The sequence below is a fragment of the Medicago sativa genome, chromosome 8, assembly GCF_051527215.1.
Source record: "Medicago sativa cultivar Bolivia chromosome 8, Bolivia_mono, whole genome shotgun sequence".
NCBI classification, from domain to species: domain Eukaryota; kingdom Viridiplantae; phylum Streptophyta; class Magnoliopsida; order Fabales; family Fabaceae; genus Medicago; species Medicago sativa.
The window spans coordinates 73,699,516-73,727,499 of NC_140756.1; the positions used below are offsets into that span (position 1 = coordinate 73,699,516).

At 35.3% G+C, this 27,984-nt stretch overlaps 1 protein-coding gene and 1 long non-coding RNA gene across 2 annotated transcripts; one reads left to right on the forward strand and one right to left on the reverse strand.

Annotated features, from left to right (window-relative positions):
* The first annotated feature begins 681 nt into the window (after positions 1 to 681).
* On the forward strand, positions 682 to 27,981 carry LOC146901373 (tRNA/rRNA methyltransferase (SpoU) family protein). Its single transcript, XM_085734932.1, has 35 exons — positions 682 to 1,060; positions 1,230 to 1,323; positions 1,794 to 1,888; positions 1,986 to 2,488; positions 2,578 to 2,794; positions 2,875 to 3,186; positions 3,969 to 4,119; positions 4,287 to 4,424; positions 5,030 to 5,111; positions 5,811 to 6,085; positions 6,190 to 6,303; positions 6,976 to 7,238; positions 7,499 to 7,741; positions 7,825 to 7,980; positions 9,648 to 9,785; positions 9,891 to 10,130; positions 10,383 to 10,510; positions 10,732 to 10,855; positions 12,833 to 12,994; positions 13,088 to 13,235; positions 13,338 to 13,438; positions 13,836 to 13,997; positions 15,294 to 15,341; positions 17,458 to 17,565; positions 18,043 to 18,117; positions 19,107 to 19,157; positions 20,330 to 20,473; positions 20,571 to 20,701; positions 22,075 to 22,162; positions 23,713 to 23,772; positions 23,860 to 24,097; positions 25,298 to 25,449; positions 25,551 to 25,621; positions 26,372 to 26,528; positions 27,402 to 27,981. The coding sequence occupies exons 1-35, from the start codon at positions 857 to 859 to the stop codon at positions 27,564 to 27,566; spliced, it is 5,538 nt and encodes a 1,845-aa protein (XP_085591058.1). The 5' UTR covers positions 682 to 856; the 3' UTR covers positions 27,567 to 27,981.
* Positions 16,952 to 22,121, reverse strand: LOC146901374 (uncharacterized). Its single transcript, XR_015022486.1, has 3 exons — positions 22,051 to 22,121; positions 19,860 to 19,896; positions 16,952 to 17,020 (listed from the first exon to the last, which is right to left on the reverse strand). It is a non-coding gene; the product is annotated as an uncharacterized LOC146901374 (long non-coding RNA).
* Positions 27,982 to 27,984: the final 3 nt, after the last annotated feature.

The following is a 27,984-nucleotide window of genomic DNA, read 5'->3' on the forward strand; positions in this document are numbered from 1 at the left end:
AATGACGCACTGTTAATGACAATTAAGAGCGTAGTTAATGGTTTGAAAACGTAGTCAATGGCAATTGAAAACTTTTAACTTGCATATTTTCCTATAACAATTGCTTTTAATTGCTTTTATGCATTATGCACTAATTACTCTACCAATTACTACCTATTAAAAGCATCTATGACATACTTATATCAATTGGTCACGAAAAACTTAATACACGGAGAAGTTAATCAACTATGCTATATATCAAATATGCTCCAATAACAAAAAATAACCACGAAAAATATGTTAAACACATTTGTCACGCTATATGGAAAAGTTTGCAACAATATGCACAGAAAATTTAACAACAAATATTGCATCACGAAAAAAATTGATGTAGTATATTTTTTGTTAAATTTTCTGTTTCCATTCTTTACGGTAACGACACTTTTTTTATGCTCTCCATTTTTCTTTATGATGTGACTTAGATCGAGCAGTGCAGAGCTATGTGCAATTTTGTTAACAAGTATTCAATTTTATTCAATTTTGTTAACTACCATTTCATTTTGTTATGTATGATATAAAACTTCTATCGGCTATGTATGGTTACATTATTTTCATTGATTCGATTAACTTCTATGTGATAGGACCCGTGCGGTAGCACGGGTCAATGATCTAGTAAAACATCAGTCATAGCCGACTAGACCTACCCGTGCATTCGCTAGTTTACTAAAGGAAGGCGCGAAGAATTGAAAATGAATGTTGCATAGACGAATCCAGACACGTGCTTGATTCATTTCAGGGTTTAGCAACTCAACTCAAAATTAGGGTTTAACTTTTCGAGCTTTGAAGTTCGTAACAGCTTCGAAGAACAGTGAATATAATGATTTCCGAAGCTGAAGCTGAAGCTGAAGCTGAAGCAGAAGCAGCTTCAATGGTTTCCGTCGTTGCTTCGTTATCCAAAAGCTTCGATCAAGTTCCTCCTTCCGCCGTCCCGGCGGTGCTCGATTGCATTCTCGTTTCCACTGGTTTGTCTCCGCCGTCGCTCCTCGCTTCCCTCATCCATCATTTTCCTAGTTTTCTCAAGGTATCATTCATCTTCTTCATCTATCAATCCAGTTCCACTCTTCTTTTCTTTTCATACCTCGTACTGTTACTTCTTGATCCGTTTCTAGAATTTCTAGTATTTTTTTTAGCTTTATATTGATTATTTTTGGTTTATTTGTCTGATTATCTTTGTTGAATGTAATTTACAGGACATTATCAAGGAGGATGGTTCTTTGGATTCCGATAAACGACACCGTCTGGTGTCATTGGTGGGCGCATTTTGTCACCTCCTGAAGAAAACAGGTCAGTTTCCTCTTTTTGGTTTGGTAACCGTCATTTTCTCACCAGCTTATAACTTATATTTACTAGTTTATAGTGTTTTCTAATAAGCTAATTCAAGTAGCTTATAGCTTAAAGCTTATAGTTTATAATTTTTTCTCTTAATTCTATTAATTAAAATTAATTAAACATATCTTTGTTATGTCATTTCATATTTACAAGCTAGTTCAATCGATAATTTTACCAAACAATACAAATTCAATCAACTAACTTATTCACTATCAGCTGTAAGCTCATCCACTATTTCTTACCAAGCAGAGCCAAATGCTTTTTTGTCAAACCACATGTCGTTTTATCTGTTTTGCATTTGGAGATGCATTTCTCAATAGAAACTATAATGCTATGCTGAAATGGAGCACAACAGTCGCCAGATACCCTCCATCTTTTTTCTTCAACTCAGAATCCTTTGATGTATATATTTTCTATTTTGGTAGGGGCTGATAGTGACACGATACAACTGTTTGTATGGAGGTGTTTTCTACCTTTAGCTAAGGTGCTACAGCCATCTCAGCATGATTTGCTTAATCAGGTATAGTACAATGTTAAATAGCTAGGAAATTGTGTTTTGTTTATAGTTGTCGGAGAACTTTTTTATCATCTAAGTACTTTGTAATCTGATATCGTAGATAACAGAATCGTTCATGGATGTTGTGATTGGAACCAGCACCTTGGAGGTTCTTGAAGAAACTTTGGTGCCAGTTTTTTTAAGATCAGTCGGTCTTTCAATGGGGATGCTTCATAATGATGATTTGTGCTTGTATAAATGGAGTACAGAACCGTCTCACCATGGTTCACATGATATAATGGACAAGGAACAGTTTATGTCTTCATCAAATTGTTTCAAACTGACAATGTCATGCAATGTTTTGTCTGTAATTCTGGAAGTTGCCCTTCAGTTTCTGAATACAGATGCAGTCTCCAAATCAGTAGAAAGAGAAGGGTGTATTGCAGATACATTTGTGAAAGTTTTGATTTTCGAATTATGTAATATGAGTGAACGGATGCTTTTACATAGTCCAGAACATAGGTCTTGTGCAATTGGCTTTCTTCTTCCTATTATTCTCAAAGCATTCTCTGCCATCGGCTCATTTGAAATCTCAATCCGTGGGCTTAAACATGGGTTTTCTCGGTATAACCAGTTGAATTAATTAATACTTAAATGGTTTAGTATACATTCTTTATTTGTATGAATTTTTCTTGCATATTACTGGTTTTCAGGGCGTATTTCTTCATGAAAATATGGAACTGCTGCAAAACCCTATTTTCAATGGGACCTCTAGAGAGAAGAGAGGCTTACAATACACTTTCTTTGTATTTCTCTTTTTCCTGGCCAACAGAAGAATATGAAATGTCGGATAATGATACGGTCATTAAAGCAGAAGAATTTGACATAAGAGCAGAAAAAGAGTTCTGGGATGAGATAAAGACGGGGCTGGTACTTGAGCTCTGCTTAGTAGTTATCTGTTTGATTGCTTAATTTGTTGTTGCTGTGCTTACTTAAGAACCAAAATACAGGTTGACAAGGAGAGTTTTGTGAGGAAGCAGAGTTTACATATATTGAAGATGGCTCTGAATATACAAGAAGGAACCAATTCCCTCTCTAGCATTTCAAAAAGCAATACCAATGGAAAGTGTTCAGTACCTCGTGGGGTGACAAGGAAGGAACGATGGGCTTACAAGGAAGCCAAGTCACTTGGTGTTGGGAAGCTTTCAACAATAGATGAGCTGATTTATAACAGCCAGCAGTATTGGGGTGCATTTGTGCTTTTATATGAGATGCTTGAAGAATATGGTACTCATTTAGTTGAAGCAGCTTGGAATCACCAGGTAATATAATCATGGAAAGAGAACAAACTTGGTATATTATATTATATATATGAAATATGTGTGTGTGTTGCTTTGTAATAATTGTTAAAAAGTACAGTGCAATAACTTCTATTAATACTTATTCTGCAATACAGCCCTCCAGTCACAACTGAATGAGAAAACAAATCATGGAAATTACTCGTAAGAGTTCATTTGCAAGATTTAAGATACAATGGCGATTTTATGAGATAGTTTTATATATTCTAACAAGTTTCTAAACCCTACTGTAAATGTTTAGTAGTTTTGGATTGATGAAGATGTGAGGTATGGTTGGTATTTAGAAATAAATTGGGAATTAGGAAATGAGCAAGGAGAACGAAGGTAGGAAGTTGTAATGCACCCTTCCCTGGTATGCTGTTTGTCATTTTAGCCTCTCACTTGAAAAGAAAGTTTCTTTATGTACATAGAAAAAGAAGTCATGATGTGATGGGTAAGTTTATTATTTGATTGTGATATATGTATTGTGTGTTTGTCTAGCTCAGAGACATCTTTGTTTTTTTTTTTTTTTTACCTTTTTAACAGTTTCTTAGATGGCTGCCTCAGTCAAGAAACCTGTTTAAATTGCAGAGAATTTAGTGTATCTTTGAATATGAAGTTGTCAAGACTTCATCGTTTCTAGGTCATTTATAGTGTCAGTCAAATAAATCACAGCGCTTGTTTTTTTGTTGTTGATGTTTTTGTTCTGAGTTCCGTGTTTTCCACAACAAGTGCATCTAATATGTTACAATAATTCTTTAATACAGGTCTCTTTAATGCTTCAATTTTCTGAGTCACATCTCAATGTTGCAACCAATATCAGTAAAGCTCATCAAGATCAATTTGAAATATATGGGGAGCCTTTTGATTGGTTATCTATATTATGGGAACGAGGCCTTTGTCATGACAATCCTCAAGGTTAGTGTCATCATCATTATGCACAAGTGAGGACTTGACCAATATTTTTGTCAGTAAAACTTTAAAGTCGGGACACGTATACCATTACCCAAATTATGGAGTTTGTCACATGTTAAATTAGTCCTTTCATCCTTTTTCCTTTCATGGTGTTATCCAAATAAATGCAGTAAGGTGCCTGATCATGCAGTCTTTCCTTGACATCAATTTGGAGAATTATAGGAACTACATAAAATCAGTGCCTGAAACCTTTGTTCTCGGTCCATTTTTGCAAGGGTTGAATGATCCAATACACCATAAAGAATTTGGTACGTGCTTCACTCCTTTGGCCCCTTTCAAATGAATTTCTTGTTCATATTTTAATTTATGTTTGGTCGTTAAGGTCTGCACTCAGGAGAGATGCAGTCCCCCATGTATGATGTCTTTTAGAATTTTGGCTAGGCCTAACTCAGCTCCAAAAGCTAGATCAAGGCATGATTATTGCCGAAGCCATACACTGGCCATATCTCTAGTCAATGTAGGACCTCAACACACTCCCCTCATGTTCAAGATTGGACATCTAAAATGTGGACAAATATGGGTGGCCAGTGGCCCAATAGCAAATCTAGGATAGGATTTATACAATCTTTTGGAATCTGGGGTTGGTCGAACTCAACCCATAAACTAGCTCAATGAGGGAGGGTTTTTTAAGCCTTACTTTGACTCAATCTCTAAACGATTTGAGATTTTAACTTTTTTTAGTTAAAAATATATGCTTATTCCATGGTTTAATGTCACTCAAATTATTACTTTCTCCTAATCTGATGTTCCATTTGTTGGTATGATAAAATATGTCTCCATCTCCTTATGCTACTTCCTACTGTTAACATATTACACTCTTCTAAATAGTGCCATGGTTTAATTGATATTTTAGGTGTAAAAGGAGTTTACACATCAACCGTGATTAAAGGTGCAGCCCAGTTTTTACGGCAGTACGTTAGTTTTCTAGCTCCAAGGTATGCTTTAGAAGCTTGTTTTAGTAAGCAGTCTGGTATTTGGTGTCTTTATAAAATAAAGTTCATTAGCTTATCCTCTTTACGCCCAAAACCTTTATGCCAATCAGTAAAGAGACTTCCAAATTGGTAGGCATATCATGCGGTCTATATACAAATTAGTCAAAGCTCCATAGTATGGTACACTAGTTATTTTAGTTTATTAGTTTTGAATCAGTTTTTATGACCATCCTCATCTCTCTAAGATCTATGTGAGATTTTAGAAGGCATTTGATTATGTTTCTTTGATAATAAGATGAATGACATGCTTACCGCTAAACTTAGTGGACCGGTCTTTTTTCTCGCAAGTTTTTGGGAGTAAAAATGTTGTTGCGTTGTTCGAGTGCATTTGACTCGAGTGAATGCGAGAGTCTCCACTCTTCAGCCAGAAATTGTTAAATGCACAGTTGATGAGTATTTTATGGGGTTTCTTCAGCATACATTTAATGGGAGAGGATACAATCTATCTCCGTCTTTCTCCTACTCACTCACACACATGCAATTTTTATTTAAAAAATATAACATGCTTGTTTGCCTATAGTCTGGTGGTAATGCTAGCTATAATGATTTTTATGCTTATCCTCTATTTATCTCTTATATTGTAAATATGTAACGAAAAGTACTTTGGCTTTACTTTTCTTATTGTCTAAAAGTTATTTACAGGAAGCTCTTTGCATTTTTATGCAATTTAGCATCCACTGCTAAACATCAATCTTTTGGACGGGCTGGACTTATGGGCCTTGCTGAATGCATTGCTTCAGCTTCTACTGGCATTGGAATACTTATTCATGCCAGGACTGAATCATTCACAGGCACTTCTCCAGTGGAACTTGTTACTGGAATGGAAAATCAAACTGTTAAAAAAGAATTACTGGATATCTTTAGATATGTTGTTGAGAGCAGCAAACAACATTTTAATCCCAGTTACCGACTTCAAGGTTTATAATTTAGTGTACTTGAATTATGTGATTTTTAATATTCATTTTGATATTCACAAATTTAGGAGCCATAGAATCATCTTACACCTTGATTACGTTTACAGTTTGTGGCAGGATTCTTGAGGCTGCTGCTTCTGTGGTGTGCACATTTGATATTCCTCTTGAAACTCTCTTGCTTTTCATTTCAGCCTTGCCACGTGAGTTCACGGATTATGGTGGTAAGTGAAATTTCTAATATCCAGTGCTTTCTAACAATCTAACTGTAGTGATGAACTTGTGTCGCTACTCTATTTTCAAAAGTGGAAGAAGCCGTTGTGTACATGCACCATAAATGATGTTAATTTAATAAATGCACCATCAGCCCTGAACTCAGCCACAAGTGGTCCATGTTCTTGTCTCTTGGGGCTAATTAAATGAATGGGCTCTCATGATTCAGCTGTCTGGCATCCGTACAAATGAGTTCAGATATATCATCTATCATGGTTTATTGTTTTATAATTCAATGGCAAAATTCAATAGGGTTTGATGGAATTAAAGGAATTCAGGCACACTGCAAATATGAAATTCAGATTGATTATCAGACCATGATTGAACCAACTTTCCCCCCGGTCTGATATTTTGTAAATTATTCCCTGTTATTGTTCTTCCTTCCTGATTTTGTAAATCACAATTCGTGAGTTTGAACTTGGGAGCATTACTTGTTGCAGTATTTGTTGGGATATATAATACAAATATTGACGATAGATTGAATTTTGATCACTCACATATGCTGTTCCGCGGGATACTGGTGTATCTAACCTTTTGTTGGTCGATGAATTAGCCTATAAAATCTGAGCGACATGTGATTTACTGTTGGTATAACTTGACTACTTTCCACCTCTTCCCTGCAGGCCAATTAAGGTTGACTGTGCAACGATGGCTCTCTGGTTGTGGTTACAAGGATTGCCGTGCTAATTGCTGTATCAACGAGATGAAGCTCTGCAAGAATCTTTATGACTTCCCACAGAGCTTTATCAGCAATCATCTTTCCATAAATACTTCTCTTAATTTTGATGATGGTGACTTCAGTGCATGGGAGTTCGAGGCAAATAGATGGGCAAGAGTGCTTTTCCTTGCAATCACGGAGGAACATCCTCTGGAACCTATTTTAATGGTTTGCTTTTGGCTTTTTTCCCTCTGTATTATCTATATGATGCTCACCAACTCCCTCTGAAAATTGGGCTATTAATTTGTTCTACAAAACAAGGAGAACAATTATTAATGGATTGGGTTGGGTTCTACATTAGTTTTATAATATACAGTAATAGGATCCTTCTATGACTTGCAATTTATACTGCCCAATGCATTGACATCCCTTTATCATTCTCTAGTGCGAACACTGATGACAGAAATGGATATCTATTATTGTTGCAGTTCATTCAAAAAATTGGCTTTAATATCTTCAAGCAAAACCATGATGCAACTTACACAGGAGTCAAATTACTGATTCTAGCCTCAAGCTTAGTTCTGGAGCTTCGTAGAACAACGGAAAGAGTGATTCAACATGGCAATAATGCCAGAACAAATATAGGGAGTGCCTTTCCTGGTGTAGTTGATGATTTGAGTTTCATAGACGACATTTCTACGAAGCTTGTTGATACATTTCTGTATTTGTTGGTATTATTTCTTTTAACTCTTTGTATTATGTTGCAGACGTCCATTTATTCATTTGTGATCCTTAAATGATTATTGAAATGCAGGATGATCTAGTTCAATTTGCAAACCAGTCTTGTTCTATTTTCTGGTCTGGTGCTGTTGAAGAGGACACTGCACTTCCTGGTGCGGTTAAAGGAAAACTTGGAGGTCCCAGTCAGCGAAGGTTGCCAATTTCTGCCACCACTGCTGTATTGCAGGCGGTAGGTACTTTCTGCACTTTTATTATTGTGGGCTGCTTGAATTCTTTTCAGAGCTGGATTATAGAAAATTATTCATTGTGGGTGCCACCATTGTTCTGGTAGAATGGGTGCCACCATTGTTCTGGTAGAATTTATAACTAAGCCGGTGAAGTGTAGATATACTCTTATACAAACAAGTGGCTAAGGGTTCAGACATTCATTTTCTTAATGATATTTCTTTCTTTCTAGCTTTAACATTTTACTTTATCCGTCAGTGCAATAATTTTAATGGAAGTGCTTGAATAGTTTAGGCTCTCAACTGATTTCTATAGATAGAGCCTAGCGGTAAGGAACCAGCCTGTTAAAAACAAATCTGATAGGTATAGAACAAATAATATATATTTGTTGATAATATTTAACTCAACTCTTGGGAATATCCATTGGACTTGCAGTGAGGACAAAGCACAAAATGATAGTATTAATCTTGACTTGGATAGCTGCACATACCGGCCAACCCAAAAACCTTTTAGCAGAATGACTAGCATTCCGAAATTTGTTATACAGATTAAATAATTGATACTATGCATTTAAATGCTAGAAAATTGACAATAAACAGTGATAGGTCTTGAGCAAAACTTACAAGTAAATACAAACAAAAGTCAAGGAAAAAACAAATTTCATCCTCGAAGCCTTTTAAAGTAACTAAGCATTGAAGTTCTAATCAATGTTTATGTTAATAGGAATCTTCAAATAAAAGTACAACTAGTAACCTGTGTGGATGATAGCAAATAGTCTATGATTTTTGGTATTTGAAAGACAGAAGATGACACGGTAAACAGAATGAGGAAATGTAAAAGAAACAAAAAGAAAAGAATTCCGTTTAGAGGAAAAAACATTGAACAGACTCACAAACAACAAGCACAAAGGAGAAAAAAAGAGAAAGAGGCAAACGAGAGAGCAATTTTAACCTGCTGGAGAGTGAGAAGAAAGAGAAAACAGAGTACCTGATTGGGTTGATGGACAGAGAGTGGTTTGTTAGAAATTGCTTGGTGCTAGCCGGAAAGCACTGGTTCATGGCCATAAAGTTGCAGGAGAGCAGTGGGTCTGATGGGGGACATGTAGTAACAGAGAGGGGGAGGCTGCTATTTGGAAATGAAAAAGAGACAAGGGTTTTCTATTTTTAAATTCCAAAAACCTTAAAATACTCCCAAATCCACCTATGTAACATTAAAATATCATGGATATTTTGGGTTTATCAGATAGTTCCATCATCGTGGCCCAAAAGCACACTACACGCCGTGATTTCCGCCACTATAACCACAACAGTTGCAACACTAAAACAGTTTCCATGCTGTTGTCATTCTTGGAACTTGCAGGGTTTGTTATTTTTGGAATTTTCTTTTTCCATACAGAATACCATCCTTAATGCCTGAAAGGATGTTACACTGTCATATCCATGTACTGCCAATGTCATTATCAAGACCCACAGTTTCATCCTGCTATATTTCTATTTCTCTTCAAGGGGCTGATTTATCTTTGCTCAAAGCAATAATGTTTCTACAAGTTGATGTTATAATAATTAAATCAGTTCGTTCCTGTTCTCTTCATTTTTTTTTTTTTGAAATTAGGCCATACCTTTTGTTTCCCTCTTTGCAACTTGTCTGATTTTTCCGTGCTTCACCACGCAGGTGATGTCAGCGAAGGCCATGTCATTAATTTTGTTGTGGTGCAAACAAATTAAAAAAGATGCTTTGCTTAGCTCTGCCTTTACTTTCATGTGGCAATTCTTCTGGAGGACAACTAGATCACCTCATTCTTTCTCAGAGGTACCTGGCATATTAGATGTATTATCTGCTATAAAAATTGTGTTTCTGTCAGGATGAAGTGTGTGATGATATTCTTTTTGCTGTTGCTATGTATGTTCAATGCAGACACAGGCAGAAGTTTGTCTTGCAGCATATGAAGCATTAGTCCCAGTTCTCAAAGTTCTATCTTCCACATACTGTTCTCAATCTTTTCATCTCATTGATGAAAATGAGCAATTGTTTTCAGAAACAGAAGGAGGGCCTCAGTTAGATCGTATGTGTGTATCTTTCGTTCAAAATATCAATGATCTCCTAGGGGCCGGAATTTTGGCAAGAACTCGAAGGGCTGTTTTGTTGGATATAAAGGTGGTAATCTTTCTTTCTTCCGGCGCATACATTTTTTTGCCATATGATTTTTGGAACGTGATAAACTTAGTCTCAACTTGGCATATGCATTTCTTCATTTGTTTCTCTAATTCAATTGTACCTGGGTTGTGGTAAATCATCCTTCAAATAAATGGTGATAAAGCTTTAGCTGTTAGCAAATTGTTAAGTTTGTAGTAACACTAAATACAGAATGTTTATTGAATGGTTTTAACTGATATTTGACTGATTCAGTGGGCGTGCCTAGAATCTTTGCTGTCAATTCCTTCTCATGCTCTCAAAAATGGGTTTCATTTGGAGAGTAACAATGCTTGCTTCTCAGATGACACTCTGAGAAGCATTTTTGGTGATCTTGTTGAGAGGTAAGCAACAGAAAAATCTATATGCAATTATCCATGCATGATTATGTGCGATTTATGGTATTTCTGCTGCTGCAGTTTTGTTTATTTATGATCGAGGCTATCAAACTTGGTCAATATTATCAACATCAAGCATCTTGTTTACATGTTTTGGCTATATCTTCTCTTTTCTCGTGGTTTGTGTTATTTACGAAGCTTAGCTTACTTAAAATTGTGTTTTGCAGCCTTGAAAATGCTGGCGAAAGTTCTGTTTTACCCATACTGAGATCACTCAGAATGTTATTTGAGCTAGTTGCCAGAGTGACACCAAGTGCAGTTGTTTCCTGTAGCAACGTGATAGATGCACAGGTTTACTTCATAGCTTGCTATTTAGTTTGTATTTCATATATTCAATAAACCGTGTTGCCTTTAATTGAATGAATTTTAGGAGTACATGTTTGCATCCGATAAACTTGAAGGTGATTTTAAACATCTGCTTTGTTCCCGGATATAAAGCATCACATTCTGTGCTGATAACCCCCAAGACTCTGATAAGCTACCCTGTTATTGGTTTTGTTTATTTTTCTGTGATCAGTTGTTTGGATCCTGAAATTTCATAGACCTAAAGATGATGCTATCTTTAAAGGCTGATGGTTTCCCTGCATTTGTCAATGCCAATTGGGCACATACATGTGTTACTGCATTTTTTGGAATAACATAATTACTCAGGTAGCACTGTTGTCATGGGTTGGAATCCTCAAACTTGAAAGAATAATCTCTGAACTATAATTCTTGATTTAAATTGAACAAAGGTGATTTTCATTATGTGTGTGTGTGTGTGTGTGTGTGTGTGTATATATATATATATATATATATATATTGACTCCAAGAGTAGCTCTTTAGAGTTACTATCTTAGCCTTTATTTTTAATATCAATTGATGGCTTGGATTAATTAATAATAATAGCAAGGGTGGGGTGGGGTTCTATTCTTTTTTCCTAAACTCACAATGTCTACTCCTTCCACAAAAATTCCAACGAGTTTAACAAAAAAGATTTCCAGACCAATCGAGTAGCAAAGAAGAATTGCTAGAGTATGGAAGTGATGATAGAAGCAATGAATCCCGGTCCTTTCTTTATATTAATCAATTTCATCTTTTTATCTTATCAGATTCATTAACAATTAATGATGATTGCATAAAAAACAAATAAATGGTACTTTTTCTTATCCAATTCAGTTAACTGGTTTTTGCAATAGTCAAACCTGTGCTAAACCTCAAAGCCAATAGCCTATTTTTAGATTGTAGTCTTTTGCCGTAGAGAAACAAAAGACTCACCCTATCAATCATCATTATTGTTATTATTAATTAATTAATTAATCATAACCATCAATTGATATTAAATTTTTTTTTTTGAAGAAGCTAAATGAACCCACCCAAATTGGCACCAGAGGGAATCGAACCTGAGACCTAGAGGAGGAGCACACTCCCAAGTCCCAAGCCAATTGATATTAAAATTAAAGGCCAAGATTTGGAGTAATTCTAAAGAGTTGCTCTTGGAGTCAATATATTTCTCCCTCCTATATATTTTCTAATAACTACCTGCCTAGAATAGAGCTACACTATAAAAAGAAACTTAATATTGGATGGAATGGAGTGGGTCACTTTTCAACATGTTTCATGCCATTTCATCTTATTTCAAATATTGGAACCTAACACTATTCCATGTCACTTTGACTTCAACCCCATTTTATCAATCCAAACATAGCTCTGTTGGTCATGCATGCTAGATGCTTGAGCAACTTGCCCGTGTTTGGCATATAAAAAGAATAAGAAAACCTCCCTTTGTATGAGATGGCCAATGTGTGTGAGCTTGCGACTGTGGCGATCCCCACATATAAATAAATTACAGTGCTAAATAAAGCAAGATAGGAGTTTCAGTTTACTTGGTACTTCAAGGCGATTAACAGTTGCCATACTAATCACATGACTCCGTATTACTAATGATCTTATGCTCAACTGTGATGCCTCTTTAGTCCACCCGACTCCATTGCTTAATGAATTTGATCTTGGTTGATATTGATTACTGCCCAGTTTGATCCTATGATTATGGTTGTTGGTTAAAGCAATCTTGTGATTTGAACGACTGTGTTCTCCACTGCAATGTTTCTAACTTGTTTTTATTTATTGTCTTTTTTTTGCATTCTTGAAATTGCATAATTCTATTTTGTGATGATTTCTAATCAAAATGCTGGAATTTTCCTGTATTTAATTGCATGCATATCATTTTCTCGCCCAACCAACAGTGTCTACTGACATAATGACTTCCAAATTGTTGTATTTGACCAGTTGATGTGGAATTTGGTCCATTCATCTTGGATATTGCATATAAATTGCAACAAACGAAGAGTTGCTTCGATTGCTGCTCTTTTGTCAGCTGTTTTGCACCCTTTGTTATTTAATGATGAGAGCATGCATCAAAAAGACAATGCACCAGGACCACTGAAATGGGTATGTGTTCTCTTACACAAGTTTTCTATTCCCGTATCTCTTCTCTTCTAATTCTTGCAGATAGTGACTGTTTTTTTTAATGTCTGGATTTAGTTTATAGAAAATCTTCTTGAGGAAGGCACAAAAAGTCCTCGAACAATTCGACTTGCTGCATTGCACTTAACAGGGTTATGGCTCTCAAATCCTATGATTATAAAGTTTTATTTGAAAGAGCTTAAACTGCTCTCACTCTATGGTTCAGGTACCAAACATGTTTATATGCTGTATCATTTTGCAATTTACTTGGCTAACTGTTGTTTTATTACTATATAATTATCACATGAATATTGGATTTCTCTTTCAGTTGCATTTGATGAGGATTTTGAAGGTGAGCTAGCTGACAATAATGATGCTAGGCTGGAGGTCTCTTTATTAGCCGGGAGCCCTGATCCTGAGCTGACAGAAGTAAGCAACTCAATATTTAAAAGTGTTGATTGTAAATATGTATTTTGTACTTATTATTTGATTATGTTATTTGATGGGATCCTTGTTTACATTGATAGCCTGGGGCTGATTTGATTTGATACCAATATTTTGAGATCTTGCTTCCTTTGCTTCTTGTGTATTATGAATAATAACATGAGAAACAATCAGATTTAACCAAAATTTGGCTACTTTAATTTTCTGTTTGTCTACCCGAATTTCTTAAACATCGAATGCATTTTACTTTATCATAATAACACCATGATATGCTTATTGTCATTAATTGCTAATGTAATAACTTTTTATTTATTAGAAGCAACTCTAGAAGCTTTTGACTTTGTAATAACTGGTCGTACTAATTGGTCATTCTTCTTATCAGGTATTTATCAATACAGAGTTGTATGCACGCGTATCTGTTGCTGTTCTGTTTTACAAGTTGACAGACTTGGCTTGTATGGTTGGATCACCAAACGAAGACACTAATTGCATTGCTGCATTGGATTCCGGCAAATCATTTCTGCTAGTGCTTCTTGACTCTGCGGTAGTAATTACTATTATTTGATAAAATAAATCGTATGCTAAATTTTGTAGTAATTGTTTTATCTATTATTTTAAACACAGAAATAGCACTGTATGTTATGTACTTTGCCTGTTGAGAGATTTTGTTTCTCTGGTTTTGAATACTATAAATGTGTGCGGTAAAAAATAATTAAGAAGTTAGCCCCACTATTGTATGTTTTGGGATTTTATATATTGAGCCTAACTCATCCTTACAAAAACGGCTTCTAAGGTGAGGGGTGCCACTCTTTATAAATTATTTCAAGGCCTTGTCTCTTTTTAATATGGGACTCTGGTTTTCCCAATACACCTCTTATGGGACTCTGGTTTTCCCAATACACCTAATTGTGGTTGGGCATAACTCAACCCCGCAAAACCAGCTTGTGAGGTGAGGATTGCCTTTACTTATAAATACATTGTCAGACCATCTTTTATCCAATGTGGGACTCTTTAACACACCACCTCACACCTAGGGCTGGGCATCTGGAGCGTAGATATGAATGGTGGGTGGCACGATAGCAGAAACCTGATAGTAGGTGGCCCAATGGATCTTGGAGGAGACTCTAATACCATCTTAGAAATTGTGGTTGGGCCTAACACAACACCACAAAACTGGCTTGTGAGGTGAGGATTTCCCCCACTTATAAACACATTGTCAGGCCATCTTGCCATCCTTTATCCGACGTGAAACTCTTTAACAACACCCACTCACTCCCAACACTTTTGGGCTCGGTACGTGACCAGAATTAATAGACTCTGATACCATATTATGTTTTTATGTTGGGTCCAACTCATCTTTACAAAACTAAGTTGTAAGGTGAGAGGTGCCACTCTTTATAAACTAGGTTTTTTTTTTCCAATAACATGAAACACTGCCAACACAGACATTAATGTTTGTAAGTTAATAGAGGAGACTTTTTTTTTAGTCATGTCAATAGGGGAGACGTAAACTGTTGAAAGCTAGTTTTTGTTAATGCTTTGCAGTTACAGTGGAATACGAGTTCAGAGAACATGATGGTTCTAAATTTGGGATAGGAATCTGATTGCTAGTTTCTTAATCTTCAAATCTTAACTGATATGCCTGCCACTATGCTGTATAAATTTTGGAACGTACTTTCTTGAATATATATTTATATATATTTTTGGAATACTTCTTGAATGTATTTTTGGTAATGCCATATTTGGTTGTCTGATTTTTGGGTTCAGCATGTCCACTTATGACAAAGTCCAGTTGGTTATTTTGGAATGCTTATGTTGAATATAATATCTGTTGATGTAGGTCAATGATAAAGATCTTGCCAAGGAGTTATACAAAAAATATAGTTCTGTAAGTATCCTTTATTCTTTACCTTTGTTTAGCATGTTGAGATGGTGTATGAGAATATAATCTCGGTCCTCTTTTCCTGATGTACTTGTTAGCTCAAAATCAGCTTCGGTTATAACTAAATAATTAACTCTTAGCTGTCACCAACTGTAACTGCACTGAGTTTAAATCATAAATATGAGTCCTAACTGCCTCCGTCTGTAATCAACTTTACAGAAATTCATTTTTTCTGGAATAGACAGTTCCTTTCTCACATTTTCAGTTTCATTTCAAATATATGGTATCACGAGCCTAAGATTGAGACGTAGCCACTGAAAGTACTCCACCATCCCCACCTCCAACCTTATGAAACGTTCCACCAGTTCATATACAACCTAGATCCACCTCTTCAGCGTTAGCTCTGGTAACATTTTGTCGTTTGATTACAGAAAAATTTGATGAAGATATTAGAAACTGAAACCGCCATTGATGAACCTTGAAGATGAAGTTAGTTACAGAAGTTTGTTAGGAGAGAGGGAGGGGAGAGAGAGAGAGAGAGAGAGAGAGAGAGAGAGAGAGAGAGAGAGAGAGAGAGAGATAGAGAGAGAGAGAGAGAGATTCTGTTATTGTTAAATGAATCTCAGAGGTACAAGAGTATATATAGGTGAATAGGAGCTAGAGATATGTGACACATGTCACAATCTGATAGGCTAAAGCTTAAGACTAATGAGCTAGTTACTTAACTATTACAATCTTAACCTCATTTAACTATTACAAGCTTATCTATACTCTAACAGAAGATGTAAGTAGATTGCACCCGTCATCAACAGTAATCATTTCATCAATTTATGGTGAATCCACACATTTTGCCACATTTTTTACTGAGAAAGATCAATGAATTTGAAGAATGAATGTTGGGTATCTGGCATAGAAGGAACATGAAAACTTAATCCTTTCATGACCTCAGTTCATCATAACTACTGACATTCTGATACTTAATTGCACATTTAACTGAACACCACAACTCTTGACGACATATCTATCTGAGTTCATGTCTTGAGCCAAAGCCCTTTTAGTTTCGCTGTTGTCAATTGGAGACCCAGTAACTCCACACTCTTGAAGATTTGCTGAAGGGATTGCCCTAGACACTATGAGTCAATCAATACTTGTAGAACCAAATAAATAATCAATATATTTGTCTTTCGCGGCTGGCGACCCCTTTCCGACAATTTGTTTTTTTTTAACGACATATCTTTTCTCCAGTGGACCCTTCTTTGGCATGTGTCGTCATTGGCTCCACTGTGATCATATTGTTGTCGGGAGTCCAGTCACCTAAATGACTCTGTAATTAGAGCTGCCAGTTGTCGTCAGACCAATTTTTTTTGAGAGTTTTGCAGGAAGAACCCAGGCATGGCCATATGAAGTGCCTCCTCCCGGGTTACCTACTGCCAAAGGTTTAGCCTGTGGGTTCCATTTTTGAGGTGTGTTTCTTTGCTTCTGATATTCCGATAAGCAGTTTTTCCAGTCAGGTCTCCTCTGATGTGTCATCTGCTGTCATTCACTCTCAGTCAATTGAGTTTATTATTGTCCTGCTGTGTTCCAGCTTTGATTCAAGTGACACCCATTCATACATACCATATATTCCAATCTATATCAAACTGTGACGGTCTATCTTTGCTGATATAAACCCAGTGTTATCATCCCTGAAAGTGCTAAATGTTTGGAGTTAGAGATTGCTTCTTCAATTTTCTTGACTAGATCCACAAGTTTTCACCATTCATCTAGAATATTGCACGGAATATTCTGATGTGCGCATATTGAAGCAAAACCATAACTTATAATTAAGAACAATCTAAAAATGAAATGCATACCAATGGCTGATTTTACTCAGATTCAGTGTAGTTTTATGACTTTATCACTCATTGCAGATTGTCTATGAAAGTCACTTCGAGGTTTTCATCTGACTTGATATCTTGGACCTCAAACCCTTATGCCAAGAGAATATCTCCGTGATAAATTATTATGCTAGCTACTCTTGCCTTATGGCAGGATACAAGAACTTTCTTATTGCTACTGCAATTGGTGCCCTCATCTATCTCTGTTATAACTCATTTAGCTCAATGTGACATTGGTTTTACAGATTCATAGGCGCAAAATACGTGCTTGGCAAATAATATGTATCTTGTCTCCATTTGTCGAGGAAGATATAGTTGGGAAAGTTTTAAACTACTTGTACATATCACTTAATGTAAGTTAATTACACTCTGTATAACACGTTTGTGTTTATTTTCTTATTGAAGTTTTCATTATGTTGTGGATTTGGTTGTGTTGTATGCATGTGTTTGTGAACTTATGTGTAAGCATATGAAGTTCTTATCTATTTAACTTTTATTTTAATATTTTATTAGATCAAACACACTTTTAATTTTCATGTCTTTGCCCTTAGTTTTAAGATAGTTGTCAGGTTTTGCTTCTCTTCTCTTTCTACTTGTTTGTTTGTGATGCATACTTACATTCCATGATTAATTATATTTGCATTGTTATTTGTTAAATAGACATCACTTTTGATCCAAAAAAGGAATGATAATCACATTGATTCTTCTTTGACGCCAAAAAAGATTAACACAAATTAAATGGAAATCATTGTGTTTATACTACTAGCAACTTGTGTTGATTCTTCTTTGACATGAAATTGGAAATAATTATATATTTTGTATTCCTGCAGAGAAATAACTTACCCGCTGTTCGACAATACTTGGAGACGTTTGCAATTAACATATACTTAAAATTTCCATCACTAGTAAGACTTTCTTCTTCCTCTTTTTCCTGTTGTCATTTTTCTCTTCATCTTTATGCTATGTATTTGCAACTGTTGTAAATAGTGAAGTTTTACTACTATTATTATAAGTAATTAATATTGTCTTCTGAAATATAATATTCAGTTTTCACAGCAACTAAATTTTTTTTCTTCATTGTTTTGATTGACGGATAGAAATCAACATGCACAAGACCAAAGGATAAAATATCCTCCTTAAGGAAACCCACAAAAACCATCTAAGAAAAGATCACCGATCTATCTGCATGTCTCCAGTAGAGAAAGTTAGAAACCCTTCTAAAAAGAGGGGTTTAAAACCATGTGGGGTGGGGAACTTAAAACCACTTTTCCCATAAGCAAGTCAATAATGAGAAATTATCGTTTTAATTTCTAGATCATAAAAAATAACAGCAGACTTTCTGCTTCTGCTCTTATGGCACATCGATATATTTACTTTGGCCGAAAACATTAAAAGCTTAAAGCGCATGTTAAAACATAAAAGCAGCTTGTTTTTTACGGTAGTGTAAAAAACTCTATGCAGATGTTGGTTACTTGAGATTTAGTTTTCTGGGATTAATAATATTTAAATGAAATTAGGTTCAGCACATGTTCATCTCATTTCTGGATGATATAAATAATAACTATCTTTCAGTTTCCTTCTAAGTTCAGATTAATTTCAGATACAGTTGCAAGAGAATGCTATAAAGAAAGATCTAGAGATTAATGAGTTGGATAGAAATATGGTATATGGTAAAACATTATGGTGTCGTTCGATCCATGTAGCCGACCCGACATAGTTGGATAAGGCTTGGTTGTTGTTGGTTTACAGTTGTAAGAGAATTCTGCAGGCTGTTCCTTGTATATCTGTTTTATGCAAATTTTAGTGTCAAACTTAATATACGAGTTTGTAATTTGTGACCTTCCTCCGTTGAAATGATCTTTTTATCCCACTGATCATAATGTCAAATCCACAGGTTAAAGAACAATTGGTCCCTATATTGCGGGATTATGATATGAAACAACAGGTAAATAATGTTTTCTATGGCATGAAACCTTTGCTTTACTGTGTTCTTGTCATTGTTATTTGCTACTCACTATACTGTGTAAATTTTGATTGTTAATTAAGTCAATTATTTACCAATTGATGCATGAGCTCTATAACATCACTCAACATGTATTATTTTAAAATTAAAATTCATAGTGGTATAATTGTGATTATATAAGGCATTGAATGTTGCGTTGGATGTGTGGTATGATTAGACGGGATACGATTATAAATGACAACGTTAGAGAGAGAGTGAGAGAGAGAGTTGGACCTACAGTAGAAAAGATGGTGGAAACTAGACTTAGGTGATTTGTGCATGCAGAGAGAAGACCTGTAGATTCTGTAGTCCAAACTGAACATTCACCAAACCTCCGAACAGGTTAGTCCAAACTACAGAGGCTGTAAATGTTATAGAAACAAGAGGTTTGCTGTTTCTGTTTCTTGGTTAGACAGAGCTGTCATGTGGTTTAATCTGTGATCTATGATAAGTTATGTACCAGCAGGGGCTTACATATTCTTTTGACACTCGAGCGTTTCTCATGATTTTTCCTTTGTAAATCTAAAGGAATATCGGGAATGATTAACTAAATGATGAATGGAGAAAATAGAATCACGAGACTTGAGCAGAAGTGAGACTGAACCTGGTGTAATAATAACTTGAGAAACTTAAAGATTGACTTACAGAAATCTTACAAGCGTTTTGGGTATTTCTTGGGTTCCTGTATGCACAAAAAAGAATAAATACATTATGTATTGACAACAGCAATTATAAAGAATCAAACTATTTCCCCTGACTCTAATCTTTTCAAAATGATACTCCCATAATTGCTGATTACATTTTAATCAGCATCTCTACTTTCTAATTGCCAATGCTTATATCAGTTGAATTACTGAGACTGAGAGTATAAGTTATGCCTCAGGATGGCAGTTACAACTTGCTCGTATTTGAAAGTCTGACATAAAATTTACATTTTTCGTCTATCATCATCTTTTTCAGTATTATATTTTATGATTTGGCTATTTTTCTACCACCATTTTTTTAACATAGAGTAGTATTTGCAAATTACAGATGTCATGTTTTACAAACTGTGATCAAACATATTTTTGCATGCATAAAAATACTTCTTCTAATTTGTGAGGATCAAAATGCAGGCACTATCTTCATATGTTTTCATTGCTGCTAATGTCATTCTCAATTCATCTAAAGATGTTCAATCTGGGCATTTGGATGATTTGTTTCCTCCTCTTGTTCCATTATTAACTTCACATCATCACAGCTTACGTGGTTTTACCCAGGTTATTATTTATGGTGTTTCTATTTCTGTTTTTTAATCTCTTTATATCTTTCTCAAACTCAAATAGATATGCTTAATATGCTTGTCTGTTTCTGCAGTTACTAATATATCAAATTCTGCATAAACTGTTTCCAATGTTGAATTATGGATCTTCCGACATACTAACTTTAGAAAAGAGGTGCTTTGTAGATTTGAAAACATACCTTGCGAGGAATTCTGATTGTGCACGGTATTGTTATTTTTCCTTGCTATATCTACACGCGCACACACACACATATTTAGCATAAATCTTTGTCGTAGTTGATTTATGTAGATTTCTTATTGCTGCTGTAAACTGAATTTTCCACCATCTTAGAAAATTTAAAATAGGGTTAATAGTGCTTTACCCCCTGTAATATAGGTCATTTCCAGGTTTACCCCCTGTGAGATCTCTAGTCCTTGTGAGATCTTAACACACACCCTCACGTCTAGGTTTGTACATCTAGATCATGGAGGAATGCATGGGTTCAAATTACAGATCTTTAGACAAAAATGCAGCTTCAGTAGTTTTATTATGATCTTCTTTTCAGCTTACGTGTCAAATGGCAGATCTTGAATTAATTTTGAATATTTTAGAATATCTACAAAAGATCTTTATAAATATTGTGAAATCTATTAGTCCTCTAATTGATACAGTCTAAGCAGTTTTTCCTAATTTCATTATACTTCCTATTTTGTTTGCATACCTTAATTAGACTTGGGACTAGGAGTTGTATTTTTTGAGTTTGTGTTATTTTGATATACAAATTTGACAATAAATTTTGACAACAATTTGTATGGTAAATGCAGTTCAAATATGTGGTTCATTACGTTAAGTGGGTGATTAATGAATATGACATGGTGTCACAACTTATTACACTAAACGTAAGTAAGCACGATTTTGAATGTCATTAACCACAATTTCCATGAGTATATTTGAAAACGAACCGTGCTTAATGGATATCATGTATATTTGAACATGTGAAAATCATGTATATTTGTACACGGTTTGGATGGTTAATGGATATCATGTATATTTGAACACATGAAATCGTGATTAGTTACGTCCAATGGATGGTTAATGAGTTGCAAACCTTGTCATATTCATCAACCATGAACGAAATGTAATTAACGACATATTTAAATTTTGTCTCAAAATATCATTTTTGTTTTTTATTTGGGTTGGGCTTTCAATCATAGTACTGAGTTAGTACTACCTTGTTATTGGTATACAGAGTTTAATTTCTATGTACTGTAAGTCTAAAAAGGTTTACACTATCAGTCCATCACTACCAATTATGTGTTTGCTTTTAAAGGTGATTTAAATAAAAGTCGAATGTTTCTAATGATCCAGCGGTTATGATTAATTGAAAGTGTAAAGTGTATATAAATTAAATCCTTAGTATAAATAGGCGCTGGCACATTTTATTTTATGTCACGAAATCAATCTATTATCATATTTTTCACCTTTTACTACCCTACATAAACCCTACTGTTTAAAGATTTTGTAATTTAGGCTGCGAAAAGCTGTTGTACAATTTATTAACGAACTGTACTCACCGCTTTATATTATCTTCTTTTCAGCTTACGTGCGTCGATGGAAGGATATCTTGATGCTTATAATCCAAATAGCTCTGCCACACCTGCTGGAATATTCATCAATCGAGTTGAGGTGAGGATCTGTGCGTACTGTATTGTCGGATAATGATACTAATGTTACCCTTTGGGGAAAATAAATCAAAATTGCAAAAAAAAGGCAACTTACATTCTAGTTTTAAAGTAATGAGTTGGACACGCGTTATTGTGTGTGTGTGGAGGAGAATAGGTCAGGTCAGCAGGGGCCTAAGGCCTACCCTACGGCTTAGAATTATATCATCTCTTGAAAGATAAAAATGAATATTATCTCTAAAGATCACCGAAGTTCAAGAACTAATACAAATTATGTAGACAATGTACACAAATCTTGATAAATGATTCTAAAAAAATAAATAAAATCTGTCCCAACGATTATACACAATTATGGAAATATGAATAGAAGAAAAATATAGGAATTAATGGAATATTCCAAATAGTGCTAAAGTTGTGCAAATATTGCTATTTACAAAATTATACCTCACTCCGTCTTAATTCAGAGAGAACTCGCAGAGAATTTCCTAACTATCTTTTATCACAAATTCTTTCATTGAATGGTTAATTCTGTTACAATCAGCTTTATATGCTAAGCTGATAGTTACCTGCAATAGCATGTCAACCTATATCTGATTGACACGAGTCATTTGACAGCTGTAGATAACTGTCAAGTGCCAGCTGTATTCAGCTGGCTTAACCAGAACCAAGTCTAACTACTTAATTAACAGCTTCTCGTATATTCCGCAAGATGGTAAATGAATATCAACCATTCCTAACTTACAAGTTAGTTGTTAAAATCACTACTTTATTGACAAGCCTCTTTGAATTTGGGCTTGGGCCTTGCTCAATCTCAAAAGCTAGCACATGGGGTGAGGTTTTCTCCTCGCTCAACCACTATTTTGGCCCCTATGACTAGTCAATGTATGGTCTTCAACACACCTCTTAATGTCCAATATTGGACATTTGAAGCGTGTGGTTTGTAAGACCAGACATTTGTGGGTGGCTCGATAATGGGTAGGTCAAAAACGGTTCTAGGTTAGGCTCTAATACCATTTTAGAAAACAGGCTTAGGGTTTGACTTGAATTTTCTGAATGTGCTGTTTGTGAATTAGCATCTAACATAATGTTTAATTGTTACATAAAAAAAGATTACAAGAATTATTAATGTGAAATGCAATTTACGTGAAGTAATTAAGCTATCTCTGTTCCCTGAGATGCATTGATCCTATTCTACTTGTTGTACAAAGAATCAAATCGACATTGAATATAGATCTATTTCCAATTCCAACAAAGCCTTTAGTTAGCAGTAGTACATTTGTTAGCTAATATGCATGAAAGGATCATTAACTATTATCATCAAACCATTGTGTTATCAACACTTGCATTTTCATCTAACATTCATACTTTTTCTATTTAAAATCGTCTGGCCTTTAATCCTTAAATTGCACATCCCTTGAAGCATATATGTCAGAACTGGAGAAATTCTGCATTCCCAAACCTCTGCTCCAATATCTCAAATATATGAGCTTGTTGGATATTTATGCTTTTATAGATTATACTTTTGTTAATTCTCTTTTTGTTTGCTGTGTAAAGGAAAACAATTTTGAATGTGTTCCAACGTGTCTCATGGAGCATGTTCTCAAATTTTTAAATGTAAGTTCCTTGTCATACTTCCCTATTTAAAGAATTATGCTAAATTTTTTGTTTCATTCTGTGAGTTTTTATCCCCAATCATTGCAGGATGCTAGAGAAGACTTACGATGTTCGATGGCAAAGGACGTGGTAACTATAAGGAGTGAGACTCTAAAATTCAATGGAGATAATTGCATGGAAAAATTATCTGGTGGCAGTGAAGCAACCTTGTTTAAGGATATGTCCTCAGATTTCCAGAAAAAGATAACATTTACCAAACATGATGCAGGGGACAATGATGCAGGATTAGGTTGCGACGATGATGAAACTTACCGAAAAATGGCTGGTATGTTTTAACTTTTAACTGCAACTAGCAGAATATACTTCTCAGCTGACTAGGGCTTAGGATTATTATGGTTGTTACAATTGGAATTCTGTTGTAACTGAAACCAACTGTGATAACTGTAATTGTACTTCTATAAATTTTAGTGATTGTAACAGAAAACAAAGAATGACATAATACATAATTTTCTGTGTTCTCTTGGTTGGATTACCTCTCTCAATTCTCTTTCTCTACTATAATAGGGTATAGGAGCCATAATCTATCAAAGGCCTCCCAACGTCCTTCATCTTCCCCTCCTCACCGGAAATCTCTCCTCTGGTCAGAGCTCAACTACTGAGCTCCCTACATCTGGTTGCGGTGCCAGCATCAATTTATTTCTCACGGTATATTAGAAAAGTTCAATGAGTATAGTTTTCTTCTGCGCCTTCAGCAAGTGTAGCCAGTGATCAAATGTATCTTCACCGTTATCTTGAGTCCTAACACTCCGTCGTGATTTCTATCCAAACACAAATGTGGTATTAGCAAAGCTAATGAAACTTATCTGATGTTGGAGCAACTAGATCAATTGCTCCTCTCATGTCTTCAATCCTCTCTCTCTCCAGCAGCATCCTCACCCGTGATTACTGAAGCTAGTCAGTGATTATTTAGAATATTCATATGTGTTGGAAATTCCGCCTTAATTGTGGTCCGCCCCTAGTCACCTAAGTTGCGACCTTTGGTTAGCCTTCATTGCAGCCTCCAACACCTTCATTGTGTGGGCTTTGATGGGGTGGATATAGTCCCACATCGGATAGATAGGACTTTTGAGAAGAGTTTATAAAGAGGAGGCACTCCTCACCTTACAAGCCGGTTTTGTAAGGATGAGTTAAGCCCCAAATTTCAACAATATGGTATTTGAATTCTGTGGTAACTGAAACTAATTTTGACAAGTGACAACTATGAAGATTAGTGATCATGACAGAAAACAAAGAATAACTGAATACATTACTTCCTCTTCATTCTCTCTGTTAGATTTTTTTTTCTCCCTTCTTAACTCTATTATACTTTAATAGAAACTAACAATGCAATTAAAAGGAATGAACATGGATAATCAGACCCTTTGCTTTGTTTTTGTGTTGTATCTGATGTCTGTTTTCTGCATTTTAAATGCGCTTCATAATTTTATGCCTACAATAATTTAATTTTTCAATATCAACATGACAGAGATAGAAAGGGATGATCTTCTTCTGGACCAAGTTTTGCAATCAAGAAGATCGTCTCTAGATCAACAAAAGGCTAGTCGACAGAGTTTCATCCTTGTAGCATCACTTATTGACCGCATACCCAATCTTGCTGGTTTGGCACGTACGTGTGAGGTAAGCTACTCATGCTTCTTTGTTTCCCAATCTTTTCTATATTATTATTTTTTACTTTCCTTTATCTCTCCAAACAAACTTCACTTCTATTGTTAATGCAGGTGTTTAAAGCATCAGGGCTGGCAATTGCTGATACAAACATCATAAATGACAAACAGTTCCAACTAATCAGGTTTTCATGATAGTAAAACTTTCTTTTTTTCCCTTTTTACACTAATTATTCTAGATGTTCAAATTTTTAGAGAACATGGACTTTTGACGATGGACCAGAGACATATGTATTTTTGAACTGGGTCTAGTTAATATTTCACATATTTTTAACCGCTAAAAATTTTCGGCAAACGAGACCATCTCTAACTCTGAGGTAACAACAGCCGACCATAAAGAAACATCCTTAGCTCCATCTGAATTGCCTTTTCATATGTCCATCAACTATCCACATGAATATAAACTTCCTCTGTGCCAAAAGAATCCTTCTAAAGTGACAGGATTTTGGATTGGTGGCTGTTTTTTATAGTAAAGAAGTTTCCAAATTAGATGGTAGCCAATAAAATATTATAAATACATGTTATTCAAATCAGTCTTGGGAATCTAACTGCCTTTTTATAATTATCTACTTATTGTTATATAAGTGTTTGAGACATCATAAGTATAACACATCTTAAGGTCTTTACACTAATTATCCATTCGTTGAGGACACTGCTTGGATAGGCTCTGATACCTAGCCAATATTTCCATTCCGCTGGACATCTTGAATTGACTTCATATGTGATGATTTTCCTGGAATTTGGAGGGCGATAAAAATAAAATAAAATAGAATGTGGAGCCCTTTATGGTTGCAATATCTTTATTTATGTTATGGAATGGCTTCAATGCGTTAAATTGTAATTGCTTCAGTCATTCACTGCATTATTGTTTACAGTGTGACAGCTGAAAAGTGGGTGCCTATCATAGAAGTCCCTGTAGATAGCATAAAGACATACTTGCAGAAAAAAAAGAGAGAAGGATTTTCCATATTGGGTTTGGAGCAAACTGCAAACAGTGTACCTCTTGATCAGTATATCTTTCCAAAAAAAATGGTAAGCTGTGTGTCAAATTCTGAATTTTATATTTTGCATCTTGTTCCATGGAATGGCCTTCTGGATTGGTACTTAGCGAGAGCATATTCCTCTTTCTGCATGCTACATGTGTAGCTAAACTGCTATTGTTTTTGAATTAATGTTTCAGATTTTTTTTTTTTTGGTCCACAATTGATGTTTCAGATTCAAGGTTAAAAATGTAGAAGGGGTGAAATTAATTTCTGGCTTTATCAAGCAAAAACTAGTTGCGGAAATGAAGTAATACTGAGAGAGGGTGACAATATCTTTTTTCCCTATTAAATAGGAATCTAAAATATACAACCTAAATCACAGAATTAGATGTTGAATCTCCTCAATTATCCATTCTCTTAATCTCCTCAATTAAGCTCAAGTGGTTAATGAGCTCCACCAAAGGACGAATCATCGGGAGAACCTGAGTTCGATTCTTGGGTGGAACAACTATACTTACCTCAAGGCCGAACTCCAGATTACCAAGGCCCCCTTCCTCTGGGAACCAGAGGGTTAACACCCAAAAAAAAGTGGAAACATACAAGGATAAATTATGCAAGTATATGTCTTAATATCTAAAGAAATTGGTCACTAGAGAACGTAACTGATGGAATTATTTTAGTATTGAATGAACAATATCATGTTCCTGGTAATATAAATAACAGACTTTTATATGTTTTTCATCTCTTAGAAAAAGGAAAAACAAACGTGGTTGCTTTTTGTCAATTAGGGTTTCCTGTTTATATTTAATTGGTTGGATGCTATTTGTCAATCTCTGATGTTGCTTATATTTTCTTCCCCTTTGATGCCACAAATTTTTGACATGACTTGGTGTTTGAGAATGTCCTTTGCTTGTTTACTCAGGTCCTGGTTCTCGGCCGAGAGAAAGAAGGTATACCGGTGGATATAATCCATATTTTGGATGCTTGCGTCGAAATCCCCCAATTTGGGGTTGTGAGATCTCTCAACGTTCACGTCAGCGGCGCTATTGCTCTCTGGGAGTATACTCGACAACAGAGATCTAGATAGTCTATAATTTTACAAGCCAACCACATCACATTTAAAATATCGGGAATTAAGGCATTTTGCTCCCATGTCGGTCCATCAGAATATCTTTCAGGCTTTAGCCTTTTGGACTGACTATGAAATTAATCTCCCATTAGGCTACACCCACGATAATTAATTTGTCGGATTTTGCATCTTCCAACCGAGATACCTCCGAAGACTTGAACTCGGGTTCTCTTCTTAGAGGTCAGTTAGAGTGTGTATTCACTTCAACCAACTCTGTTGGTAATCTTTGTTGTATTTTACACTAGAGATTGGGACCAATTGCATTTCTTTGAGAAACTCAATAGCTGTGATATTTTTGTTATTTTCATTTACCGTGAGACGGTATCTCCTCCTTACAAATTCTTGGTATGAAAGTAGTTGTATTCTTTTAAAACTG

Excerpts from the sequence above, each read along its gene's own strand:
- LOC146901373 (XM_085734932.1), top strand. The coding sequence starts at position 857 with ATGATTTCCGAAGCTGAAGCTGAAGCTGAAGCTGAAGCAGAAGCAGCT. Across the intron at positions 1,889-1,985 it reads AGCATGATTTGCTTAATCAG|ATAACAGAATCGTTCATGGA; the intron begins GTATAGTACAAT and ends CTGATATCGTAG. Across the intron at positions 6,086-6,189 it reads TCCCAGTTACCGACTTCAAG|TTTGTGGCAGGATTCTTGAG; the intron begins GTTTATAATTTA and ends TTACGTTTACAG.